Consider the following 23888-nt stretch of genomic DNA (forward strand, 5'->3'; position numbering starts at 1 on the left):
CTCAGCTTTTCAGTCACAGACCTAACACCCGGTCAGTCTTATGGAAACAGAAAGTTCAAACCACTAATTTAGACTCTTATGGCAAAATTTTAAAAGATAAAAAAAAAACTCCCTGTGGCTGAGGAGGAGGAGGAGGAAGAGGAGGGGGGCTGGGGCTCTTCCTGAATTTCAGTCAGGGGTGCATTATCGGACAGAGCTGCTCGGTAAGGATTCATTTTCTTGTTTCGATGCTGTAAAGTTTTACAGGAAAGCTCAGGCAGGATTCATGTCGTCTCAGACTGTTTAGTTTTATTTGTCCCACCCTCGCTCTTGGTTTCTGTCCGCGTGTGGTGGAGGACAGTCCGGGCTCTTTCTGTCCCAGCGGGACGGATTTAGGACCGGGTGTTTTCTGGCTCCGGGCGGGCATTCGTCCGAGGTTTTCCACTGAAACGTCAGCGGGACTCGAGTGCTTTGCTCACCGGTTATTTCCGAACCTGTGGTCCCGCCGGCTTCCTGACGTCACTTTATAAGGGTCCAACGGAACCGGAGCGGCGGGGCAGACGGCGCGGCTGAAGGCAGGGAGGACACACCGGAGCCGGAGAGGAGCGATGGTTCTGATTCCGAAATTACAGAACATTCTGGTAGGGGTTCGCTTCGTTTTTGCTGCTGAATTCCCACAGGCTGATTCCTATTGTGAATTAATATGATCCGGGTAGAAATTCTAAAGGTTTTTTATATATTTTTTTTAATCTTGGCTGTACATTGTTCCTGTGTCTGGATGTGTTCTTGGAGGGATCAGGTTAGACTGGGCTTACATTTCTGCCCCCATTGTGCTCTCTGGAGATGCCAGTTGTCTGCATTGTCTTTGTGTGTGAGGGTTTCTCCTTTCCTGTGGGTCTGTGTCCAGCTGGGGGGTGGATGGGGGGGACACAGCAAAGAGGTGCAGACCATTCATCATCATCATCATCATCATCATCACCATCATCAGAGGCTAGATTTACAATCAGACATGTCCAGGACCTTCAGGAGGAGCCTAACTTCCAGGCAGAGCTGATGTAGATGCCGGTTACTGAAGCAGATGTAGGGGATTCCTCTGCACTCCATCTCAGGCTACATCAGCACCAACGATATCGCCATAGCAACAGTTAGACAAATCAGCACTCTGTGTTCCCGGCACATCACTTTATAGACTTCTCAGTAACACCTCAAAGGAGACATCTTGAGTGCCTGGTCACATTGCCTAAATATGTATATATTCGGACGCAGATAGATTTGTTGGTAGCCTTCTACAGTAATCAGAAACATACAACTGATGCAGCTAGAGCCCAGAAAAAAAAAAAAAAAAAGATCCGGTTTTGTCTCGTCAGTCCTAGAAACTTTGGGGCTTGTCCATGTGCATTTTGGCAAATTTCTGTTTGGCTTTTTTGTGGTTTTTTCTGTTATTAGTAAAGCGCTGTTGGGTCAGTGGAGCTCGTTATGACTGAAAATGTGACGTTTGTTGCGATCAGAAAGTGACGTACCTCGTTCTGAGTTCAGCTTGAATGGTTTTGATTGGTTTCCCTGGATCTATCCCTACCATTTGCATTTGCTGTCCGATCAACCCAGAGTCGGGGGGGGGGGTTCAGTCAGTCAGGTTCTCACCTTTGCTTTCTGTGCTCCATGTGGTGCACACAACAACACCAAACCACCAAGTGACACGTTTGTTCCTTTTTAATAGGCTGAATGCCTAATGAGAAGCTTGAAATCACCCGTGACACTCATTAAGGTCAAACACTTGGTTTGAAACATGATTTTTTACAGATATCAACAAATATGTCCATACTACTTTAGCATGTCTTTGTAAAACAAACAACAAATCATTTTTTTCACATTTTTTGTTTACTGTATCACACACTGAAGGTATGCAGATATTCATTAGACGGTTGCTTTTAACGGAACCACCTTTCACATGAAATAAAATATTGTTTTAATGAGCTGTAGGATACCAACATCTGGATATACAGTATTCTGTTGGTTTGCGTAGCGTCTATCCCAGAGTGTTATAAATAATCTTGTCTCTCCCCAGTGACTGACCACAGCCTGAGCTGAAGAGGGGCCTCTGAGTCCTGAGAGTGCAGGGATATGGGGAAGGACTACTACAAGACCTTAGGCATCTCCAAGGGATCCAACGAGGATGAGATCAAGAAGGCCTACCGCCGCATGGCGCTCCGGTTCCACCCTGACAAGAACACGGACCCCAGCGCGGAGGAGAAGTTCAAGGAAATCGCGGAGGCCTACGAGGTGCTCAGCGACCCCAAGAAAAGGGTCGTCTATGATCAGCTGGGAGAGGAAGGTGAGGCTCCCGTCAGTCTGGTAACTGAGTAAAGGTTTGCGTAGAGCGCAGGCAGCGAAGCCTTCAGGGCTCTGTCTGTGAGCCCTCAGGAGCAGGTCCAATATTGGAGCGGAGAGCTTCAGTCACTGAAGTAATAATCTTGTGTTTATGTGCAGAGATGTGTGTGGCTGTTGGTTATTAGTGTCAGCAACATTTACCAAGGCTAATATGTTCTTGTCTACCTTAATACAAGTGTAGTGTGTGTGTGTGTGTGTGTGTGTGTTAGCTGACTGACAGATGGCTTAAGATCATTCTGTGGTTGGGATATGAATAGCAGCGACTGCTGGAGTTTGCTTTTGTAGGTGTTGTGTATATGTGTGTGTGTATTTGTTGTATGGAGTGGCCTGGTATCTGATGTGTGCACTGTTGGAGGATCAGTGATGCTGTGGGATTTTTTTTTTTACCGCCCACGTGCGCTCCACTCTTCTTTCTGCTGTTACCGCTCTGTGTGTTTTGAACAGCCAGGTCCTGCGTCTGGTTTCTGAGTTTGTGTAAACGGTTGCCTTCGTCCGGGTGGGCGTGTAGGTGTGTGCACATGCAGTCCCACATTCTTATCACGTTTTTCCTCTTTGCAGGTTTGAAGACCGGAGGCAGCAGCTCTTCGGGCGTTCCCGGCAGCTCCACGTACCACTACACGTTCCACGGAGACCCCCACGCCACCTTTGCCTCCTTCTTCGGCGGCTCCAACCCCTTCGACATGTTTTTTGGCTCCAACCGCAGCCACAGCCGCTCCAATGGGTTCTCCTACCACAACGACCACAGTAACGGCGTGGAGCAGGATGCGGAAATGGATGAGGACGACCCCTTTGCTCATTTTGGGAGACAGTTTGGCTTTCCGGGGGGGATGAGCAATGGATTCCCAGGGGAGGGTCGCAGGAGGAGGGGGGCACCGTCGGAACGCTTGGGGACCAGCCGGAAGCAGCAGGATGCTCCAGTGGTCCACGAGCTGAAGGTCTCCCTGGAAGAGATCTTCCACGGGTGCACCAAGCGCATGAAGATCACCCGCCGCAGGCTGAACCCTGATGGGAGGAGCATGAGGACGGAGGACAAGATTCTCAACATTGTCATTAAAAAGGGCTGGAAAGAGGGTACCAAGATTACCTTCCCAAAGGAGGGGGACGAGACCCCCGAGAACATTCCTGCTGACATAGTCTTTGTGCTTAAAGACAAAGGGCATCCCCACTTCAGGAGAGATGGTTCCAATATCATTTATAACTGCAAGATAAGTCTGAAAGAGGTGCGCCTAACCCTTTTTGTTTTTCTTCTCCATGTTTTAGGCATGCGCTTTCATTTTAGTTTTCTTTGCAGATGAGCAGAAACAAGAGAATTTTAGAGCAAACTGGACACATCATTTTTCTTTCTTTATTACTTTTTTGCAACCTAATTACTTCTGTATACTTTGTGCTATTTTAGATGTTCAGCCAAAACGTTCAGCTCACTCTGGAGATGGGTGCTGTGGCTTTTGATTTTTATAACGTCCATACTTTTCAAAATATTTAGCTTTATTTACAAATAGTTTCCCCATAGAAATACACTGAGATCCCTTCAGTTCCTTTTAAAACATTGTTCTCCTTGAAATCTGCTTCAGCATACTGTCTCTGTTTTTGTCTTCTAATGTTGCTTTTAGCTACTGTCTTGCTAATTTTAGCTTTTAGCTCCCCTTTTGACACTTTTAGCTTTTAGCTACTGTTCTGCTAGTTTAGCTTTTAGCTAGCCTCTTGCTACTTTTAGCCTTTAGCTAGGTTTTGCTACTTTTAGCTAATCCTTTCTTACTTTTAGCTGTTAACTAACCTTTTGCTACTTCTTGCTTTTCGCTACTGTTCTGCTTCTTGTAGCTTTTAGCTCGCATTTTCCTGCTTTAAACTATTAGCTAACCTTTTGCTACTTCAGCTGCTGTTGTGCGACTTTTAGCATTTACCTAGCCTTTTGCTACTTTTAGCTTTAGCTGACCTTTTGGTACTTTTAGCTTTTAGCCAAAAGTAGACTCTAGACAAAAAAGTAAGAAACTAAAAGTAAATTAAAAGTAAGAAACTTTTAACTTGCCTTTTCCTTCCTGCTATTAGCCAGCCTTTTTCTACTTTTAGCTAGTGTTTTGCTAGTTTTAGTTGGTATTTTTCAGTTTTTGGTTTTCAGCTAGCATTTTACTCCTCTTAGCTTTAACAACTCGGAGCTTCTTCAGGAAGTTTCAGCAAAGACCCGGACTGTGCTCCACCAGAAACTCGGCATTCTTAATTTTCACAGAAAATGCGAATTCTCTCAAATCACAATTTGTTTTTTCTTCTTGAAACTGGGCAACCATTGGTTCATGCAGAGAGACGTGCCGTGTGTCATTTATTGGTGGGATTATATCCTAAGCAGGATGTTAAGGGTGTGTGTATGAGTGCGGTTGTTGCTGGAGGGCAGGATCAGTAGCTGCAGAGTCTCTATCAGTGTGGTGTGAGAGCAGCAGAGGGAATGTGGTGTCCCTGTGTGACACACATGAAGCCATCCTCTTCACTTGTTCTTTGCAGCTGTATGAAATCATATATACATAAACACCTCAGGACATCACACATAAACTCCCATGCAACCGCATCTTCAAGCATATCTGCAAACGCATCCAGTTAGAGATGGATGGTGGTGTCGCAGGGGTGACAATCCAGGCTGCTCTAAATGTGGCTGTCAGGACATTTAATTGGCCCCTCCTGCAGTACGAGGGCACCGAGTTCAGGGCAGCTTCAATGTTTCTAATAATGTCGCCGCTCTCGTTTGGCCGCAGCCCGCGTGCTCGACCTAATGGTGTTCCCAAAGCGCCAGAGGTTTCACTGGAGTTCTTTTGTCCTCAGTTTGTTTTTCTGTGAAAGCTTCCCCGAGCCTCGCAAGTCAGCACCGAAGTAATGCAGAGGGAAGAACGGCAGCGGCTTCACACGGCACTCGGTGGAAGGTATTAGAGTTTGTCACGTTAAAGCAGGAGCTGGTACTTAATCAAACCTGCACCGTGATTAGGTTTGCACTGCAGAACTCCCACCCAGCTAAAACCCTCTCTTCTTACCACAGACAGATAAGAGACTTAAGTCTGATGGACCTCAACGCGAGACGGGGCGAAGGAAGGGAAGATGAGGCAGGGCTGGGGGATGTATCCGGGGAATATTAGGGAAGTGGGTCAGATGATTTAGTTTCCAAAGCAAATAGGAGCTCATATTGCAGTGCTCCTCTCTGCTCTGCTTTCTCGGAAGATGTAACACTAAAAAAATGCTGCACCAGAAACAGATTACCACACGCACGCTGCACGTTACACAACTTTCCACATGCCGTTAAACACGGCATTCGACGCATCAGCAGAGAATACAGCCTCACCGACATGCTAATTGTTTCCACGAATGAATAACAAAAAACGTTGGCGCTCCTTTGGGCGGACCAAAAACAGAAGTGGAAGGCTTGGACATTTTGATGTCTGGGAGAATAATTTGTCATATTTTGACTATTAGAAGCTTCCCCAGCTATTTGGTTGCTCAGTTGTGTTTGCTGCCAGAAGCAAGCCCCAATAAACAGTCATAATTTATTGCTGCCAGGACTGTTTGACAGCTGGTATGAAACTCCTGGGAGACTCTTTCTGTCCTGCAGTGTCTTCACAGTCACAGCGATCGGATGCAGTAGGAGATTGTAGCTCAGATTCGACTCTTAAATCAAACTACATCTGAATCTATAGGAAGACACAATATGGCAATAAGGATGGTCCTACAGTGTGCTCGTGTCATCTGATGTAGAGCTTTTTGATGCTTTTCTCGGTTCAGCAGCAAACACCCACATTCAGAGATAAGTATGTCCTAACTGCGGTGGACGGCTTTTGACAGCTCTGCCTCCGCCATCAGGTAAATAACCATAGCTGTTGAGTTTCTGGAAACGAGGCGGCACATACATTTTTAGCCGCTATTGTGTTTTAATCCCGTCACGTCTGCCATCATCGTTTGCTGCCAGCTCCTAAGACAAGCCGGGCAAACAGCCCACAGTGTTGTGAGGACGCTTTGGCCCGCGAGGACACTTTCTGTTGCTCCCCGAAGCAACAGCAAAACACAGTGTCCGGGGTCAAGCAGCTATTATTAGGCTGCGTCCCTCAGAAATTCATTTAAATCCAGAGAAGGAGCTTTTCAAATGTAGTTGAAAGTATATGTGTTTGTTTGTGTCAGTCTCTATGGTGGTGTTGTCTGCGCTGAGTCTTATGCAATCGGAGATCAGCTGGCGGTGTGTGTCAAGCGTCATGGCAACCTGTCTCTGTGTGTAAGACCCGTGTTTGTCAATGGGACTGTTCAGGAGACAATGAGCCTCTGACACAGCGATGGGCTGAGTTGAACCGTGATGTAGCTTGCGGGTAAAAGGCTAGAAATCTCTGCTTCCCTCCGATGCAGCTGCTTAACTTGAGCTTCCATGGCCCACATTTCCGTTTGCGCTGCTGGACTTTAAATAAACGGAGACAAGAGTTCGTAAGTTCAGGAGAAATCATTGCAATATTTACATTTGTGTACAATATATATCAGTCTGAGTCTAGACACAGCTAAGCACTTATCACCTGAAAAGTAGGTCAATCTTGATTATAATATGCATAACCCAGCCTCTTTTAGACTCATTAGGTTCTTTTTGCTGGTATTCAACACAAGTATTCATTATCTCTTGGGTGGTCTGCCACTTGATGAGTTAATCACTTTGGTTAGTGGGTTATCCTGATATTTTTCATTAGGCAACCTTTGAAATGGAAGTGCGTTCTGAAGACGTATAACCACGACGTGATTCTCCCTCCAACCGACGTGGCTGATATTGTTTTCGACATTAGGTCAGGTCGTTTGTCTGATATATGATTCTGGAGCTGCAACAGCAGGAACTGCCACACAGGTGCCGCTGAGTGCTGTGTATAAATGTGCACGTTTGAAACTGTGTGCAGCCATGAGGCTATTAGAGATGTATGAATCACAGCAAAATGAAGTCTGAGCCTAAAGATGAGTTCAACCTACAAATGAGGAGGTCTTGTGTCGTGCATGCGGTCCAAGATGTCATGATGTTGTGGCCGGTGTGATCAGGATGCGAGATAATCACTGGTGATGGATGTTAAATTGGATGATCGGATAATAACTAAGTGTTCTTCTGTCAGTTCGGTCCGTTTACAACAAACTAACAGTGTTTGTTAGATATGTTCATGATTCTAATTCAACCAAGCTTTATAAATAGAGTAAAGATTATAAGTTGAAGGTTGACGCAGTGGTAAAATATTACCACTTTATCTGAGGTCAAAAACATGTTCATGGGCACGTTTAGGATTTCATAAAAGCCAGTGTCAAAACTTAGTAGTTTAACATTGAGTTAACACAAGCAGGTAAATAGTTTATAAACTGGACAATCAGCAATTTTGTGGTGTTATTATTTCAAAATGTTGTCAGATTTACATTAATAACGAAAACCCTGACGTTAAGACATTCAGGGCAGCAGAAATTCATTTAGTTCATTCTTACTTCACAAATACAAACCCAGACAGGGTGCAGACAAACTTATACCCAGTTTACGACCAAAAAAAGGAGCAGGAAGAAGAAAACAAATTGATGTAGCCTTGTAATTATAAATGAACAAAAATATAAAAGGATCTCCCTGTTTAAATAATTACTCCACAAATCAAACCCCAAAATACAAAATCAACTGCAAACAACTTCATTAAAGAACTTTAAAGAAGTTTTTGTTCTGTGTGCTGAAGTACAACTCTTAACTTTATGCACATGACCTCTCTCTCACACACACACACACACACATTACATTATTTCCCGTGTGCCTGACATAAACCTTTCTCATTTGTAACCATCTGTAACAATCCTCCCTTTGTGTCTCTTCACACCTGACCTTATTATGTGTCCTGATTGTGTTTGTAACAGTTACTCCTATGACTTTTTTAATGAGTCCGTTATTCATGAAGGAATTCGCTCCTGGAGGTGGGGGCTAAAATAGGTGCTTCCGTTGGGTGTAAATGTGGTGGATGATGCTCAGCGGAAAGCCTGTGAAGCCGTTATGCCCACGCGTCTCAACACTCGGCCTGGATTCATGCAGCACCGCGATACGAACTGTGGAAAAGTGTGTGTGTGTGTGTGCACGCGGACACGACTGCATGGACCTGACGAGCCCTCCAACTATTTACGAGCTCAGCCGATTCCTGCCTCACTTCATTAGCCAGAGATATGAGACGGTTGCTAAAATTAGCCCCGTGTGCGCCGCTGACACACTTAACGCACACAAAGACCCGAAAACTTTTCCCCCTGCCAATTTCCTGATGTTCCTGTTCCAGAGGCTGCTCCTCACATCCTGCAGTGCTGTACTCCGGTGCTGAGTGATTTGTCAAGGAAGATGTTTTCTTTCTCTGTTTCTTGTGCACATTACATACTAAACAGAAAACTCAACAAAGGTTTGCAGCGGAGAAGATAAACTCAGGTTTTGACCTCATGGAAACATGAAGTCACTGAGATATTTGTGGCTTCGGCCCGTCGCTCTTTCGAAAGACATTAACCCTCTGCGTGTCCTCTCCTCTCCAGGCGCTGTGTGGCTGCACTGTTAGCGTTCCCACGCTGGAAAACCGCGTCATCTCGCTGCCCTGTCACGACATCATCAAGCCAGGGACGGTCAAGCGTCTGCGAGGGGAAGGCCTCCCTCTCCCGAAGAGCCCGTCGCAGTGCGGTGACCTCATCGTGGAGTTCTCCGTCCGCTTCCCCGACAGGATCCCCCCTCAGTCCAGAGAGATCATCAGACAACACCTCCCCCAGTCGTAGAAACGCACACGTCTGATTTCTCCACCTATGGAGCGACTCCCCCCCCCCACATCCTGCGTCAGTGCATACAGTGTAACAGATGCTGCAGCTTGTTGGACAGCTGAAGGACAAAGAATGCAGGATTCGTTTCATTTTTAAACACGTCTTTTGCCCTTTGGCCCCAACACACACACACTCACACACAAACATAAAACTGTGGCTTTTACCGGACCTTCTTTTCGGAACTGTTTTTTACAAGTTTATGAATGGTTTTATAAGCTGTCCAAGCTCTCTGATCCTCGTCTTCTCGTCATAGGAGGAAGTCTGAGGTACTTTTAAAAGGCAACATTTCCTTTTCCAGAATTTTCTTTTCTAAAAGTTTTTTTTAAAATTTGTTTTTTTTGTTACTTCTATCTTGAGTGTACCAGCAGCTTCCATGTGTCCTGTAAAACTTTTTTAAGAAAGCCACCCCTCTGACATTTCCTTTTCTAACATTTTGCATCCAATAAACCATTACCCCCCTGAAGAACACAGGCTCTTCAGCACAAACCCAAATCTGTGTGTAAAATGTAAATAAAAACAGAATGCAATGAGTTGCAAATCTTATAAACCCATTTTTTAATCACAATCGAAGATAGTAAACATATCAGATGAGTAAACTATGAATTTCTACCACTTCTTTTTTTTCAGAACTGGGATTGTATGATGAGCCTTTCCCCTAAATTAGTTGCATTACATTACAATTTATATTAGCTTATCTCTGCTGAATTGAACAATCTGGAAATGACAATCATATACTGTAACAGCGTGGATATTACAGTCTGCTCGTAACATGGGTGCTTTCCCTTCTGGGCTGCGTGGCTGCCAATAACTGATTAGCCTGGCTCAGTTTCTAAGGGACATACAGGTGCCTTAGCCCAGAGTCCTAACACATATGTGAACCTAGTTCACGCTGTAATTATTATCTACAAACAGCCATGTTTTGTGCACAACAAATGATGCCCTATGCTGTGTCAGTATTTCCCACCAGGAGCTGAGAATTTTAGGCAAACAGCAATGTAAAGTTTATATCGTACTGTATGTACAGTGAGCCGGGATGGGGTTGTTTTTTTGTTTTTTTTTTCCGTGGGCGATTTGATACGAGAACGAAGGTTTTTGTATGTTTTTGTCAGTGTTTTTTCGATGTGAAGTGCCACAAAAGTGCGAGTTGGATTTTCCCAGAGGGGAGGATGCATGGCTTTATCTTTTCAAGCGAAGAGTCGAGGCTACGCTGACGAACTCTGCTCGGTCGTGTGTGTTCCCCTTCGACTCGCGTGGCTTTTTGAAGGCCATGTCTTGGTGCTAATGTGAGCGGTGCCAAAAATAAACCACACCGGGGACTGCTCTTTGGCTTGTGATTCGACAACAGCTTCTGGCCTCTGCGACGTCCGTACTTTGAACTTTTACGTGTATTCAGCCGGTGGAAAACCCTGTTTGAAACAGGCTTTTTTGTAAGATCTGCTGCAGCTGTCGTGCGTCTCTGCTGCAGGTGGGAGAGCTGGAACCTCCTCAGCTCCTCCTGCTGGAGTTTACAACAATGAGAAAATGTGTGTATGAGCATGGGGTTGGGCAGGAAGTTCCTTATAAGTCATATATATGTGTGTGTTCTTTTGCACAAAAATGTCAAAATGCATTACAAATGAACGGTTATGTTGTAAAAGAGAGTGGCAGAAACAAGATGGTGGGAGAGAGTTGAATGTCTGAATGTGTGATTGTCCTGCCGCTGAGAGACTCCCTGTCACTGCTTGTCTGCATTTGACAAAAAAAAACAAAACAGTATTTATTAACATTTATTAATGGAGCAAATAAACCAGACGTGTGAAGTTCAGTTGGAGTCACTCGAGTTTCTTCTGCCTCTTTGACTTTGTGTCCAAAGTAGGAACAGAAATCACAAGTGCCAAGCTTTTCTAATCCAGTGTTTGAGGATCATTTACATGTTCTGATACAGGTCTTTTTGGACTCTAATCATGTAGGTCTGCTGCTGTAGTTAAAGAACAAATTGTTCCACGAGGTGAGGATGTAGCAGACAGATTGACATACAGTATATGAAGGATAAATGTTTTCTTTTGTTTTGTTGCTGTGGCACCAGTAGGTGGTGCTGTTGGCAGATAAAAACCAATGACTTATAAAATAGTATATATGTCATTGGAAAAAACAAAGTACGCTCTGGAAGTAAAAAAGAAAAAAGAAAAAGTTACAGAACAATGCAATGCAAGCCACATGATGTAAAAGTGATGAAAGGAGCGCAAATCTCATAGCTTCTTCAAAGTGGTCCTTCCTGATCTTGGGCACAAGTTCATCCTCCTCCACCTCCCGTGAGAGGGCAACAATAAAGTGTTAGACATAATAGTTTAGAGATAAAATGATCCACCAGATGTGAAAAAAGGTACAAAAATAGCTAAAGATTATAAAAACATGAACAATCATGTGTATTGGAATGCCAAATCTAAGTTAAAACCTACGTATGAAAGTCAAAACTGGTAATGGTTACAGAGTCCTGCTATCAGAGCAAAACTTCTTTTCATCACGAGAAACAATATCTGTGTTTATCCACATGTACACTGGAGTTTGGACACTTTCCATCAGAGTGAGTTACAGATAAACACAGAGATGGACTTTGACCTCAGCTTGCCAGAATTCATTTAGACACACAGCTCAGCTGACCACCGGAATATCTGTCAGCCTCAAGGTAGGAACAGAAATCCCAATCCAGTGTTTCAGGATCATTTAAATGTTCTGATATTAGTCTGTTTGGACTCTAATCATGTGAGTCTGCTGCTTTAGTTAAAGGACAAATTGTTCCACAAGGTGAGGATGCAGCAGACAGTCAGTGAACCGTGTAACAACTTCTGCTGCGTTGCAGTTATTTTTAACATGGATATGCTGGAAAAATACACTCGAACCCAGCTGCAAGGAGAAGTTAATGAATCCAGATCTGGCTGATAATGAGTAACAGGGGTCTGAGCTCTTAGTCTCGATGATGGGACAGCCACATCTACAGGAGATTAATGAGGGGACACCTCACCCACCCTCTCGTCTTCGTACCATCAGGTCCTCAGAGCTGAAACATGAGCACGTTTGTGACCCTCTCGTTGGGGCAGAGGATGCCCATGATTGGACTCGGCACATGGAAGAGTGCTCCAGGACAGGTAGACGTTTAATCACTCACACAGGTAATGCAGAGCGTAGTTTTAAGGATATGGTTTAGGTGTATGCTTGTGTTTTTAGGTGAAGCAGGCAGTGCTGGCAGCCCTCCAGTGTGGATACAGACACATCGATTGTGCTGCTATTTATGGCAACGAACCGGAGGTTGGAGAAGCTCTGGCTCTGTGGGTTGGACCAGGAAAAGTGAGAAACTCCAGTTAAACCTCATTTATATGTCAGGGTTGCCATGTCCTCCCTGCTCTATTATAAATTATATAAGCTCAAGATCAGTCTTTATAATACTATTTTAAAGACCTCTCATATCAGTCCAAATATTTTCTCAGTTCAGTTCCACATTTTATCTTAAATGGTAAAACATACAACAAAAGAAGACCATCTCAAGGTCCACTTAACCCCTCAGGCTCTGTGCCGTGAGGAGGTGTTTGTGACCTCCAAACTGTGGAACACCAAGCACGACCCGGCGGATGTCGAAGAGGCATGCAGGAGCAGTCTGACCCACCTGGGTCTCTCCTACCTGGATCTTTACCTCATGCACTGGCCCATGGCCTTTCAGTGAGTGGAGACACCGTCAGTCATTTATTGCATCATCACGTGACCTGGAATCAGCGTGAAACTATAAACCGGTTTACTCAAACAGCGTGTGGATGTTTCAGGCCGGGGAAGCAGCTCATGCCTCAACGAGAAGATGGAAGTATTCGTTACTCTGACACACATTACAGAGACACCTGGACAGCCATGGAGAAGCTTGTAGACAAAGGTCTCGTTAAGGCTATCGGACTGTCCAACTTCAACGCCAGGCAGATTGATGACATCCTCTGCACAGCCAGACACAAACCTGTCATGAACCAGGTACAAACATACACAACTGGACACTGTGTTAAACAAAAAATCTATCATATTATGGGAGTGGGGGGAATCAGGAAACTGTAACTAATAATTGTCTTGTATTACGCCACAGGTGGAATGCCACCCTTATTTTTCTCAAGCAGACCTCCTGGCACACTGTCGGTCAGTTTAACGTTTGTCTAATATTATAGTCTGGATGCTGAATTGGCATTCTCACTGTTTTCCATATAACTTTTGGAATATGACTACTTCTACACATGAGCTACTTTAACCACTTACAGTATGTGTGTGTTATCTATCTACCTATTTATATATATATATATATATATATATATATATATATATATATATATATATATATAAAAAAATGTATATATAAATAAAACAAACCTTCAGTTCATTCAGGAGTTGAGTGCTTTGACCTTTGGCTTTAGTAACTTTTAGACTTTACTTTATCTAAACATATTTTCCCATAGAAATACACTTAGATCTCTTCCTTCAAAAACATGGTTCTCTTCGTTTCTGTCTTTTTATGCTACTTTTAGTTTTTACCTACCCCTCTGCTACTTTTGGCCACCCTTTTGCTACATTTAGATTTTTAACTACGGTTCCTTTAGCCAGGCTTTTCTTCCTTTTGGCTAGCTTTTTATTTTAGGAAATAAAATTTTAAAAAATTTTTTTACTACTTCAGCAAGTCATTGCTACTTTTAACTAGCATTTTGCAACTTTTGGCTTGTGTTCTACCTTTTTTTTTTAACTTTTAACAACTTAGTTTCTTCATCAGATTTCAGCAGTCATTCAGCACTCATCATTCAGGCTGGATTGTTGCAGATAATTTAACTTTTTCAGTTTACACTGATGCTCTGAGTGTTTAAAACAACATTACTCTTGCGTCTCTAACCTTGACCCAGGTCCGTGGGAGTTAGTGTGACAGCTTACAGCCCTCTGGGCAGCGGAGACAGACCCTGGGCTTCTCCTGATGAACCTACAGTGCTTGAGGATCCCCAACTGGGAGCCGTCGCCCAGAAATACCAGAAATCTCCTGCCCAGGTGATACTCAGGTAAGGCAAGAAACAAACAAAGTGATCTCTTACACAACCTGTGGATTACATCAGATCAGCTCTTAAATATCTGATCAGCACAAGCTAAAGTGAAAATTTCACCTCATGGCGCTGCAGGTGGCACATTCAGAGGGGCGTGGTGTGTATTCCCAAAAGCGTGACGCCCTCCAGGATCCAGCAGAATCTGAACGTGTTTGACTTTTCTTTGTCACAAGAGGACATGAAGCTGATCGACTCGCTGAACCGCAACATGCGCTTCATTGCTCCAACAGTCGAGGTGAGACAGCAACGTTTGTGAAGCCTTGTACTCTCCTTCGGCTGATTTATTATAAAAATCAGTTTTGTTTTGTTCTCCTCTGCAGAGGGATGGCAAGAGAGTGTGGAGAGATGCAGAACATCCTCATTTCCCCTTTTCTGATCCTTACTGAGAGTGCAACAGAATTACTTCTGGAAGATCAGAAATGTTTCCGGTTTTTCTTTTAGACAACTACATTTTTAAAGATCTAATTGCTTAGAAAATGAGGGGAAACAACCCCAGAGTGACACTGAGTGGTCGGTAACAGAACTGCTTCTTAGCCAAATAATGAGCTAAGTTGTCTGCATTTGTTGTTGTTTTGTTGTTATATTTTCAGCCCATAGCAGTTCTAGGCACTGCTCGTCAGATTATTTAACAAACAACCTTCTGGTAAATAAAAAAAATCATTAACACAGGTTATCCCCATGTTGAGGCTCAATCATAAGTCAGATATTTTGTTGCAGTCACTGTTTGTATAAAACGTGTTCAAATAAACTTCATAAATTGGACAAAAATTCCTTAAAAAAAGGTCAAACTGATAAAGACAGGAGTTAACTTCTCCATTTAGTGAAATTTTATTTTTAACAACATAACCTTGACAAATTTGTAATACATTATATGCTACTGTTTATTTTAAAAAAGAAAAAGTCATCAGCAATATGTTTCATGTTTTTCCAAATTCTAGCATTGAATCCCATTACTATAGCCAGTCATGTTTTTGTTTTTTTTGATAAACAGATTGAGGCCACTTAAACGCCAGTCCCCCTGTAACCCCCCCAACTGTCTGAGAACAATTTGCAATCACTTATCTTTTATTTTCAACATCCCATTTCCCATCCAACATCAAAGTCAGGGCAAACCAAGTGGCTACATGCTTTCTCCAAGGGAAATTATACAAAAAAAGAGAAAAAAAGAACACATGAAAGAAGCACAAAGTCCTAAAAATGTGGAATCTGGTGAGAATTTGTACAGGTGTGATCCCAAGACTGACCACTGTGGGGCAGTGTAGTTTTATCCATAAAGATCATCGTCATTATCTTCATTGAACACCGGACCGCCACCAGTTCCACCTGAGCCGTGACTTGGACCACTGCCTCCAGCAGCACTGGAGGGAAACCTGAAAGGCAGAGCAAAGTCACTCATCTGTCTGTTTTTAGAACATTTTTTTTCCTGTGATCACTGCCATATTTAACATTTCTGTCCTCAGCTGAATAAAGGCTTTTCTTGACAGCTAAAGTCACTAATATTTATTTTACTGCTCATGTATGATCCACAATCAAAAAAAGACCCTCTATAATAATCTACCACCAACTTTTAAAGTGTTAAACTATACCTGAAGCTGCCGAAGCCACGGCTCTGCTGCAGCGTCTGAGCGAACATCTCATATTTGCGAATATCATTATCACTGACAGAGCGACGAGCAAATCTCATAGCTTCTTCAAAGTGGTCCTTCCTGATCTCAGGCACAGGATCATCCTCCTCCACCTCCTATGAGAGGGCAACAATTAAGTGTTAGACATAATAGTTTAGAGATTAAATGCTCAACCAGATGTGAAAATAAATAAATAAACACGAGGGAGAGAGCAACAACTGACCATAGCCGATGGATTTGTCTGCCTCTCCCGCTCTCTGCGGATCTCGTTCTCGATACTCTCTCTGATGGCAAGTTTACACGCCCGCTGACAGATCTCTGTGAGATCAGCACCAGAGAAACCATTGGTCATCTTAGCCAGGAAGTCCAAGTCCACATCCTTTAAGACAAGAGAGAGAACTGGTTTACAAATGTGTTTCAGATGTTTCTAAAAACACTCTGAATAACTTGAACAGAGGAGCTGAAGGTTTCTCTACAGAACTTGAAGACTCTTCATTCATATCATTCAACAAAGAAAAGTTAAGAGTGGTTAGCTCCAACAGAAGACTACATTCTTTTCTAATGAACTGTATGTCCAGGGCAGCACTGTCACCTTGCTGATGGGACTCTTGCGGAGGTTGGCCTTCAGGATGCTGATCCTGCTCTTCTCGTCGGGCAGGGGGATGTAGATGAGCTGATCGAGACGGCCAGGTCTCAGGATGGCCGGGTCGATGATGTCTGGTCTGTTTGTGGCTCCGATGATGAACACGTTCTTCTTGCTCGACATTCCATCCATCTCAGTCAGGATCTGGTTGATGACACGGTCGGCAGCTCCGCCGCCGTCTCCCACGTTGCCGCCGCGGGCCTTGGCTATGGAGTCCAGCTCATCAAAGAACAGAACACAAGGGGCAGCCTGACGAGCCTGAAAAACAATGGTTTAAATTGTGATGTAAAAACAAAGTTCAAGAACATAATCGGCTTTAAAATGCAAACATAGACCTGAAACCCTCTTACCTTGTCAAAGATCTCTCTGACGTTGGCCTCAGATTCTCCAAACCACATGGTGAGCAGCTCCGGTCCTTTGATGGAGATGAAATTCGCCTGGCACTCATTGGCGATGGCTTTGGCCAGCAGTGTCTTACCACAACCAGGGGGCCCATAGAAAAGCACACCCTTGGATGGGGTCATGCCAAATTTGAGGAACTTGTCTGGATGCTCCACAGGATACTATTTTAGGTAGATGAAGAAAAAAAAACAACAACAACAGTAAGAGAGAATATTCAAACCAGAACAGAATCCATTCCCGATACGATCTCCCTCATACCTGCACCAACTCCTGCAGCTCCCTCTTGACATCTTCCAGACCTCCGATATCATCCCAGGTGATGTTGGGAACTTCAACAACTGTCTCCCTCAGTGCAGATGGGTTGCTCTGGCTTAGAGCCCACTGCAACACATTAATTGAATTAATTACTGTAGTTATTATTCTGCACCAATGACAGCATCCAACCACACATCAGGAATGTTTTTAATGCCATTGGACCATGAATTGTTGGTTTAAATAATTCATCTCTGATCCAGTTGTGTCACAGCTGCTTTCAAAGCACAACATTCAAAGCAGCCAAGTTGTTCTCTGTGAGCAACTTTAATCCTTTTGTCCCTTCTAATTTTAGACTCATTTTTAAGCTCCCTTTGTTAACTAAAGTTAAAAGCTGTTTATAGGCAGTTAGTCACACCTCGGTTTTAACGTAATTTTCATAAAATTGCAGTGTGGTTTTAAAGCACACCTCAGCACAGAAACAGTCCTTTTAAAGCTTTTTAAAGTGTCGCTTTTAACCGTTTACTCCAATTCTGCAGTCTTGCATTGCTGGATCTGACCACCACCTTAGATAAAGAAGATCTCGTCCTTCTCTCATGTCTGGACTCGTGTGTAGATATTAAAAGGTACAGACTGGAAATGGTTCCAGCTGTAGCAGTAAAACTTACGTTTTTCTATCTAGGAATGTATGTTTCAGCTGTGTCCCCGCTTAATTGTGAACTACCTGAAGGATCCGTTTTAGGTTAATAATCATTATTAATGCAGCTATTGGGGTCCATGTTTAGAAGGCATAATATATCTTTTTACTGTTGTGCTGATGATCTTCAGATCTGTCTATTCAGTTATGCGTGTATTCATGCTCTGTTACACTGTCTCAGAAATGTGCAAACATGAATGAAGATCAAGTTCCTTAATTTGAATAAAAACAAACCACAACATATTCTATTTGGACAATAGAATAGAATTTGGACTAGAACTGGCATAACAACTATGCCAGTTCTAGTGGACCATTAAATTCTTGCCACTCCCTGTTTTATGCCTTACTATTTGTACAACACTTCAGTCAACAAAGATTGTTATTAAAATGTGCTATATAAATAAACTTCCATTTGAATTTACTCTTATCCCATTTCATCACATCACAAATTTACCTTGAAGTCATCCATAGTAACAGCAAGAGAGTTCATGACTTCAGCATCGATGGTCTCATCCTCCAGGTCAATCAGGTCCATCTTCTTCCTAATGGCCTGCAGAGCAGCCTCAGAGCAGAGAGCAGCCAGATCTGCACCCACATGTCCATGTGTCTCATTAGCAACCTAAGATACAAACAAAAGTAAAACACATCTAGCTCAGTGGTTCAAGAGTGTCCCCTCAGACACAACAACAAATTTACAGAATAAATATTGTGTTTAAGGTGCCACTTGAACAAAAGAAAAAAAAAAAAAAAAAAAAAAAAAAAAAAAAAAAAAAAAAAAAAAAAAAAAAAAAAAAAAAAAAAAAAAAAAAAAAAAAAAAAAAAAAAAAAAAGATGTGCACAAACCTGTTCCAAGTCAACATCATCAGCCAGTTTCATGTTCTTGGTGTGAATCTGCAGAATCTCCAACCTGCCCGTTGCGTCAGGGATGCCAATGTCCACTTCTCTGTCAAAACGTCCTGGAAAGGGTGAGGGTTCAAACATATCCATTAGTTTTACAAAATATTTAAACCAGACAGTTAAAAAAAAGCAACTGTCTGCAGGAAATCCCCACTTTCACTCCTATGATACTGCAGAACATTTCAGAATATGCATCTTACATCGTTTAACCAAACATGCGTATTTGATGACTAGGCGAAATGCACTTCAGGCACTCTGTAAAAGCTGTCAGAAACAATCAATCATATCTTGAGCTTGTAGAACTGCAGAGATAAAAGCAACTGACCCAGCAGGCTCTGAACTGCAGAGCCAACAAAACAAAAGCTCTTTTTACCAAGTACTGCACTAAGAAAGAAAAAACCCTTTAAATTATATGAAATAAAGGAGTTAGATGTTGTTTGTCATCACTAGGCACCTTTCTAAAAGGTGCAGAGTGCAACTTAAAGCTGTTTGAAACCTATAAATTCTTAGAGAATGACCTCTAGCAGTTTTGTTTTCCTGATCCCATATTGCTTCTGTATACATGATGCAAATATAACTGAATGACATAAACAAAAGGTTACATGTAACAGCATTGGACTTAATAACACTGGCTTAGACACACCCCAAATTCCCTTAAACCAATATGAGCACTGACAAACTTGTGAGAGCTCTAAAACCTCAAAGCAACTCAGTGTGCTAATAAAAGACCATTTACCAAATCTTCTGAGTGCTGGATCAATGCTGTTGGGTCTGTTAGTGGCAGCCATGACGATCACATGAGCTCTCTGTTTCAGGCCGTCCATAAGAGTCAGCAGCTGAGAAACGATGCGCCTTTCCACCTCTCCATGAGTCTGACAAACACAATGCACATTATTTCTGTAATTTACACGTCAGATTTAATCTAGACTTTGTCCTAATAATTTTTTAATTAGAGTAAGACGATGGAAATTTTAAACTATATTTTACAGCAAGAATAACTGAAAAAAAAACAAAAAACAAAAAAAACTTGCAAGCAAATGTAGAAAAAGATAAATTAACATGGGGCAATTTCAGTCCATTACAGTCTGGAAAATGCTTTAAAATACTGATTTTAAAACACCAAAATCTGCATTTGTCATTTATTCATCTATACTGCCTGCCTTTTTGCACTCACCTTCTCTCTCTTTGGGGCAATTGCATCAAGCTCATCAATAAATATGATGGCAGGAGCATTCTTCTCAGCTTCCTCAAAGGCCTTTCTCAGGTTACTCTCACTCTCACCTGCCAGTTTACTCATAATCTCAGGGCCTGAAACACAGATTAACGTTTAAAGTTTAGAAAAGGCTAATAAAGTATGACCATTAGTCCTAAACAAAGAAGTGTCGAGTAAAAAAAATAAAGATTAGTGCTCTTTACCATTAATTAGGAAGAAGAAAGCTCCCGTTTCATTGGCCACGGCCCTGGCAATCAAAGTTTTTCCAGTTCCAGGGGGTCCATATAGAAGGATTCCGCGTGGGGGCTAAAAAAAGAACAATATTTTAATATCAAAATGTCCTGGGGATGAGGTAGCTTTGTGTAGACGTCAGTCAAAACTTCTGCAATGACTCGATGTCAGTTAAATTTAAAAAAAATAAATAAATCACAAGGTTTTGATTCACTGGTTAGATAGGTAACCTTCAATAATAGATGTATATAAGATATAATAGATGTATATAAAGTGCTAGAACCTCCAGTTTGAAGTTTTTCCTTTTTTAATAATTCAGCAAAATTTTACAAATGGTTACTTGAGAACTTCACAGTAAAAATCCAACTAGAGTGCCATTTTCACAGCACATTAAAGACAGGTGTCTCACCTTGACTCCAATGGCCTTAAACAGTGACGGGTGTCTGAGAGGCAGCTCCACCATCTCTTTGATCTGAGCTAACTGCTTCCTGACTCCTCCAATGTCATCGTAGCCCACCTCGTTCAGGGCCTCTTCCTCATCCTGCACGTTCAAACAAGATGGTCACGTTTGAATTTTTTTTCAAATGTAAAGTTCACACCATACTGCATAGGTTGATACCCACCTCTCTCCTGATTGGGTCACCCTCAGAGTGAATAACTGTGTCAGGAGCAACAATGCAGTAGGGGGAAGGATCGGTCTCCACCACCTTGAACTCCACAGCACGCATGCCTCCTCTCACCAGGAAAATATCCCCTTCAAAGATCAAGAGCAAACATTTAGCATAACAAGCCAACTTAAATACAATATTGTCTAGACAACAGGCAGCATCTCTTACCTTTGCGGATTGGTCTGTAAGCCTCCAAGAAGTATGGCTTCAGGTAGACCTCAAACAGGTTGCCTGTAATTCCTTCTACTGTGTCGTCTATTGGGAGGACATGAATCCTCTTTCCGTACTTCACATCAGGACACGGCTGAATGCTGAGGGAAATATTACACTTAGCACTGCTTAACATTTAAATAAATACGTATAAGAACATCCAAGAATCTGTTTTCGCCCACCTGATGACATCGCCTAGACGGACCCTCAGATTGTTTCGGACCACCCTGTTCATGCGAACCTTTTCATCGGAACAGCTGTCATCAGAAAGCACGATGCACACAGTCTCCCGCCTCTTCTTTCCTTTCATCAGCACTGTGTCACCGCGAAACAGCTGCAGTTCATCCATCTTGGCCTTAAAACACAAAGCAAATTTTATTTAAATGCACTTTGTGTTACTGTCCACCTTAACCCCACCAAATCATGTGGTTTTGAAATGTTTTTGGCACAGAAAAACAGAAACATCCTTTATTAACCCCAAGGGAAATTAGTTGGACATGTATAAAGGCTTTTAGATGTTTACCTGAGAAAGAGAGACCACGCTGTTGTCTTCATTGATGGATTCATCAACAACCAGTCTGTTGGGTCTGTTCTTCTGTTTCAGAATTGCAGTTGCTAGATCATCATTTTTGGATCTGTGATGAGAAAGAGCGAATATGTAAAAAGGTAACAAATCAGTCACCACCCATCTTTTTTATTCACCTCCCTACTTTTGTAATGTACTTTACCTTCAAGCACAATCATCTGTTCTAAAGCATTATCAGCCAAATTAAGACCTTTTTAGATCATTTTTGTTACAAGCCCAACTGTACAATTTTCTTTTCACCCACCCCAAATTAAGCAATAATGTAAAATCACAAGAAAAACTAATCTAACCATTTGCAACAAGACCCGTTTAAATTAGTTTATAGAGCTGGTAAACAAATATGAATTTAAAGACCTAAGTAGAGCATTGACAGGTTGCTCTGAAAGTGATGCATGTTTGTTGAATTCCTGTAAACATTTAGACAATGCAATACATATATTTTGCATAACAAAACGTGAAATAGATGTTCTGAAGCAAATAGATTTCATATTTTAAAAAATATATAAAGCTGGATCTTTGTATCATTTTTCAAACAGCTGAATAAATGAGCATCTGTGTTTGCCATTCAAATATATAAATTTTTTATGAACTTTGATTTTAAGACTCCATTAAAACTCAAGTTTTGCTTTTGTTTTTGCTCAGTCTTTTAGGTACTTCCATATGAAATTCCAGAATTTTCAGTTATTACTATTTAAATGGATGCATTTATGTTACCAGGGGGTCAGTATAGTTTAATATACAAGCACCTTAATTTTAAAATATTTTACCAAACATGACTAGTAATTCCCGCTGCTTTGCAGGTAATACTAAGTCCTACAGTTGTAATCTGTGTTGTTATATTATAAAATAATATAAAAATTATAGCACTGCTTATCAGTTCCTTTTACCGCAATTGCAATTACATAAATTGGTCAGTAAAAAGTATTTTAATTTCACTTCCGCGAACGTGGTGATTTATGTTATAGGAATATAACGTGGCCGCATCTAAAAACCGTAACACACCTGACGCACTGATGCTCGCGAACAGGTATTTACTCAACGCGCCCGATCAGACGGTCACGAAACGCTGAAGACGGGGGGGAAATTAGCGCAAAACTTTCACAAAGTCAAAATACCGCGGCGGACCGACGAGCAGGGCGATAAACAGACGCACGTTTCGAGACAGAGGGAGAGAAAAAAAGCCACGAATTGTTTAAATGGTTTTTGTTTCACGTCGAAAACATGCTAACGTTAGCTTCGAGCTAACCGGCTGGCGAGCGAAGGAGCCCAGATGACACAGCAAAAGAATCCCGAGAAAAAAAAAGAAAAAACTTTGTTGGCTAACAAGGGCCATCTTCTAGGGATTTACGTTACAGCTCTAACGCGACACGTCAAACGTCAACTGTTTGGCGCATTTTGAAGAGATGTTTGATTTAAACCATTTTAAGCTGGGAGAGAGAAGAGAGAATCATTTAAAGTGTCGCCTCAACGCTGCTAGCTTGCTTCGGTGCTCTGTGTAGCTACGGACAGGTCGTCATGAAAGTAACCACAACACTGCCAATCGTTTTCTCGAGTAAACCCATTAGCATGTCAGCGTAAATACTCCCACAAGTCAATTATGGTAAATATTAGTCCCGATTCAGTTCGACGCCAACTCTAAAGGCAGGCTAATAACTGGCAGATAGGCCAATTTGTCGGTGTGACGGTGGATGGCTTTGGCCTTGACGCTGTTGCTAAGCTAATGTTAGCCATCAAGCACGACAGCAATGACTGCGCTTTGTCAAGTCCGTAACTCGGTACCGTTAAACAGCTCAGGACAGCTGCGTAGTTTGACAGCATTTTGCGAGTTTATTAGTAAACTTCCAGCAGGTAATACACGTTTGAACAATTGGGCTGAGGTTGAAGTAGCTGACCCCATTAGCTCCCCTGCTAGCATTCGAGCTAACTTAACAAACTAATGCATCATGAGCTACCGTTAGGCATTTAAAAAGCTGTTAGTTCGTAGCCATTGTTCCAAAATGTATTTTGCAAATTCCAAAAAAAACATGTCTACTTACTCCCCTCCCGAAGCCATGGTCGTCCACCTGGATTGATAGAAATAAATAAATTCTAGCTAAACGTTGGAGAGGCTTAACCGGTTTTCGTTACTGAACGTTCTCTGTGATTTCACACGAAGAGCAGTAGTTTCCGTTCCTTCTTTACGGTTATACTATGAGCTTTCATGCAT

The 23888-nt window shown here is 42.3% G+C and overlaps 3 protein-coding genes across 4 annotated transcripts; 2 read left to right on the forward strand and 1 right to left on the reverse strand.

The window, feature by feature from the left end:
- Positions 1-10972, forward strand: dnajb5 (DnaJ heat shock protein family (Hsp40) member B5). Of its 2 annotated transcripts, none has more exons than XM_017414014.3 (4): positions 1-203; positions 2045-2311; positions 2926-3587; positions 8893-10972. In XM_017414014.3, the coding sequence occupies exons 2-4, from the start codon at positions 2101-2103 to the stop codon at positions 9124-9126; spliced, it is 1107 nt and encodes a 368-aa protein (XP_017269503.1). In that variant the 5' UTR covers positions 1-203; positions 2045-2100; the 3' UTR covers positions 9127-10972. The 2 variants fall into 2 exon arrangements, with proteins under 2 accessions (XP_017269503.1, XP_017269501.1); XM_017414012.3 differs by lacking the exon at positions 1-203 and adding an exon at positions 257-620.
- A 743-nt stretch (positions 10973-11715) lies between these two features.
- akr1a1a (aldo-keto reductase family 1, member A1a (aldehyde reductase)) lies at positions 11716-15424 on the forward strand. The gene is made up of 9 exons (XM_017413792.3): positions 11716-11833; positions 12196-12293; positions 12373-12492; positions 12710-12861; positions 12963-13158; positions 13268-13317; positions 14067-14216; positions 14334-14493; positions 14579-15424. Exons 2-9 carry the CDS (start codon positions 12213-12215, stop codon positions 14642-14644), a joined length of 975 nt encoding a protein of 324 aa, XP_017269281.1. The 5' UTR covers positions 11716-11833; positions 12196-12212; the 3' UTR covers positions 14645-15424.
- LOC108234543 (valosin containing protein) lies at positions 15071-23864 on the reverse strand. The gene is made up of 17 exons (XM_017413784.3): positions 23719-23864; positions 21620-21731; positions 21279-21451; positions 21055-21197; positions 20842-20972; positions 20628-20759; positions 20191-20293; positions 19949-20082; positions 19511-19646; positions 18721-18833; positions 18332-18496; positions 17187-17309; positions 16877-17089; positions 16476-16784; positions 16107-16262; positions 15845-15999; positions 15071-15628 (listed from the first exon to the last, which is right to left on the reverse strand). Exons 1-17 carry the CDS (start codon positions 23733-23735, stop codon positions 15523-15525), a joined length of 2421 nt encoding a protein of 806 aa, XP_017269273.1. The 5' UTR covers positions 23736-23864; the 3' UTR covers positions 15071-15522.
- Between the last annotated feature and the right edge of the window lie 24 nt (positions 23865-23888).

Source organism: Kryptolebias marmoratus, linkage group LG1 (assembly GCF_001649575.2).
Source record: "Kryptolebias marmoratus isolate JLee-2015 linkage group LG1, ASM164957v2, whole genome shotgun sequence".
Classification (NCBI taxonomy): Eukaryota; Metazoa; Chordata; class Actinopteri; order Cyprinodontiformes; family Rivulidae; genus Kryptolebias; species Kryptolebias marmoratus.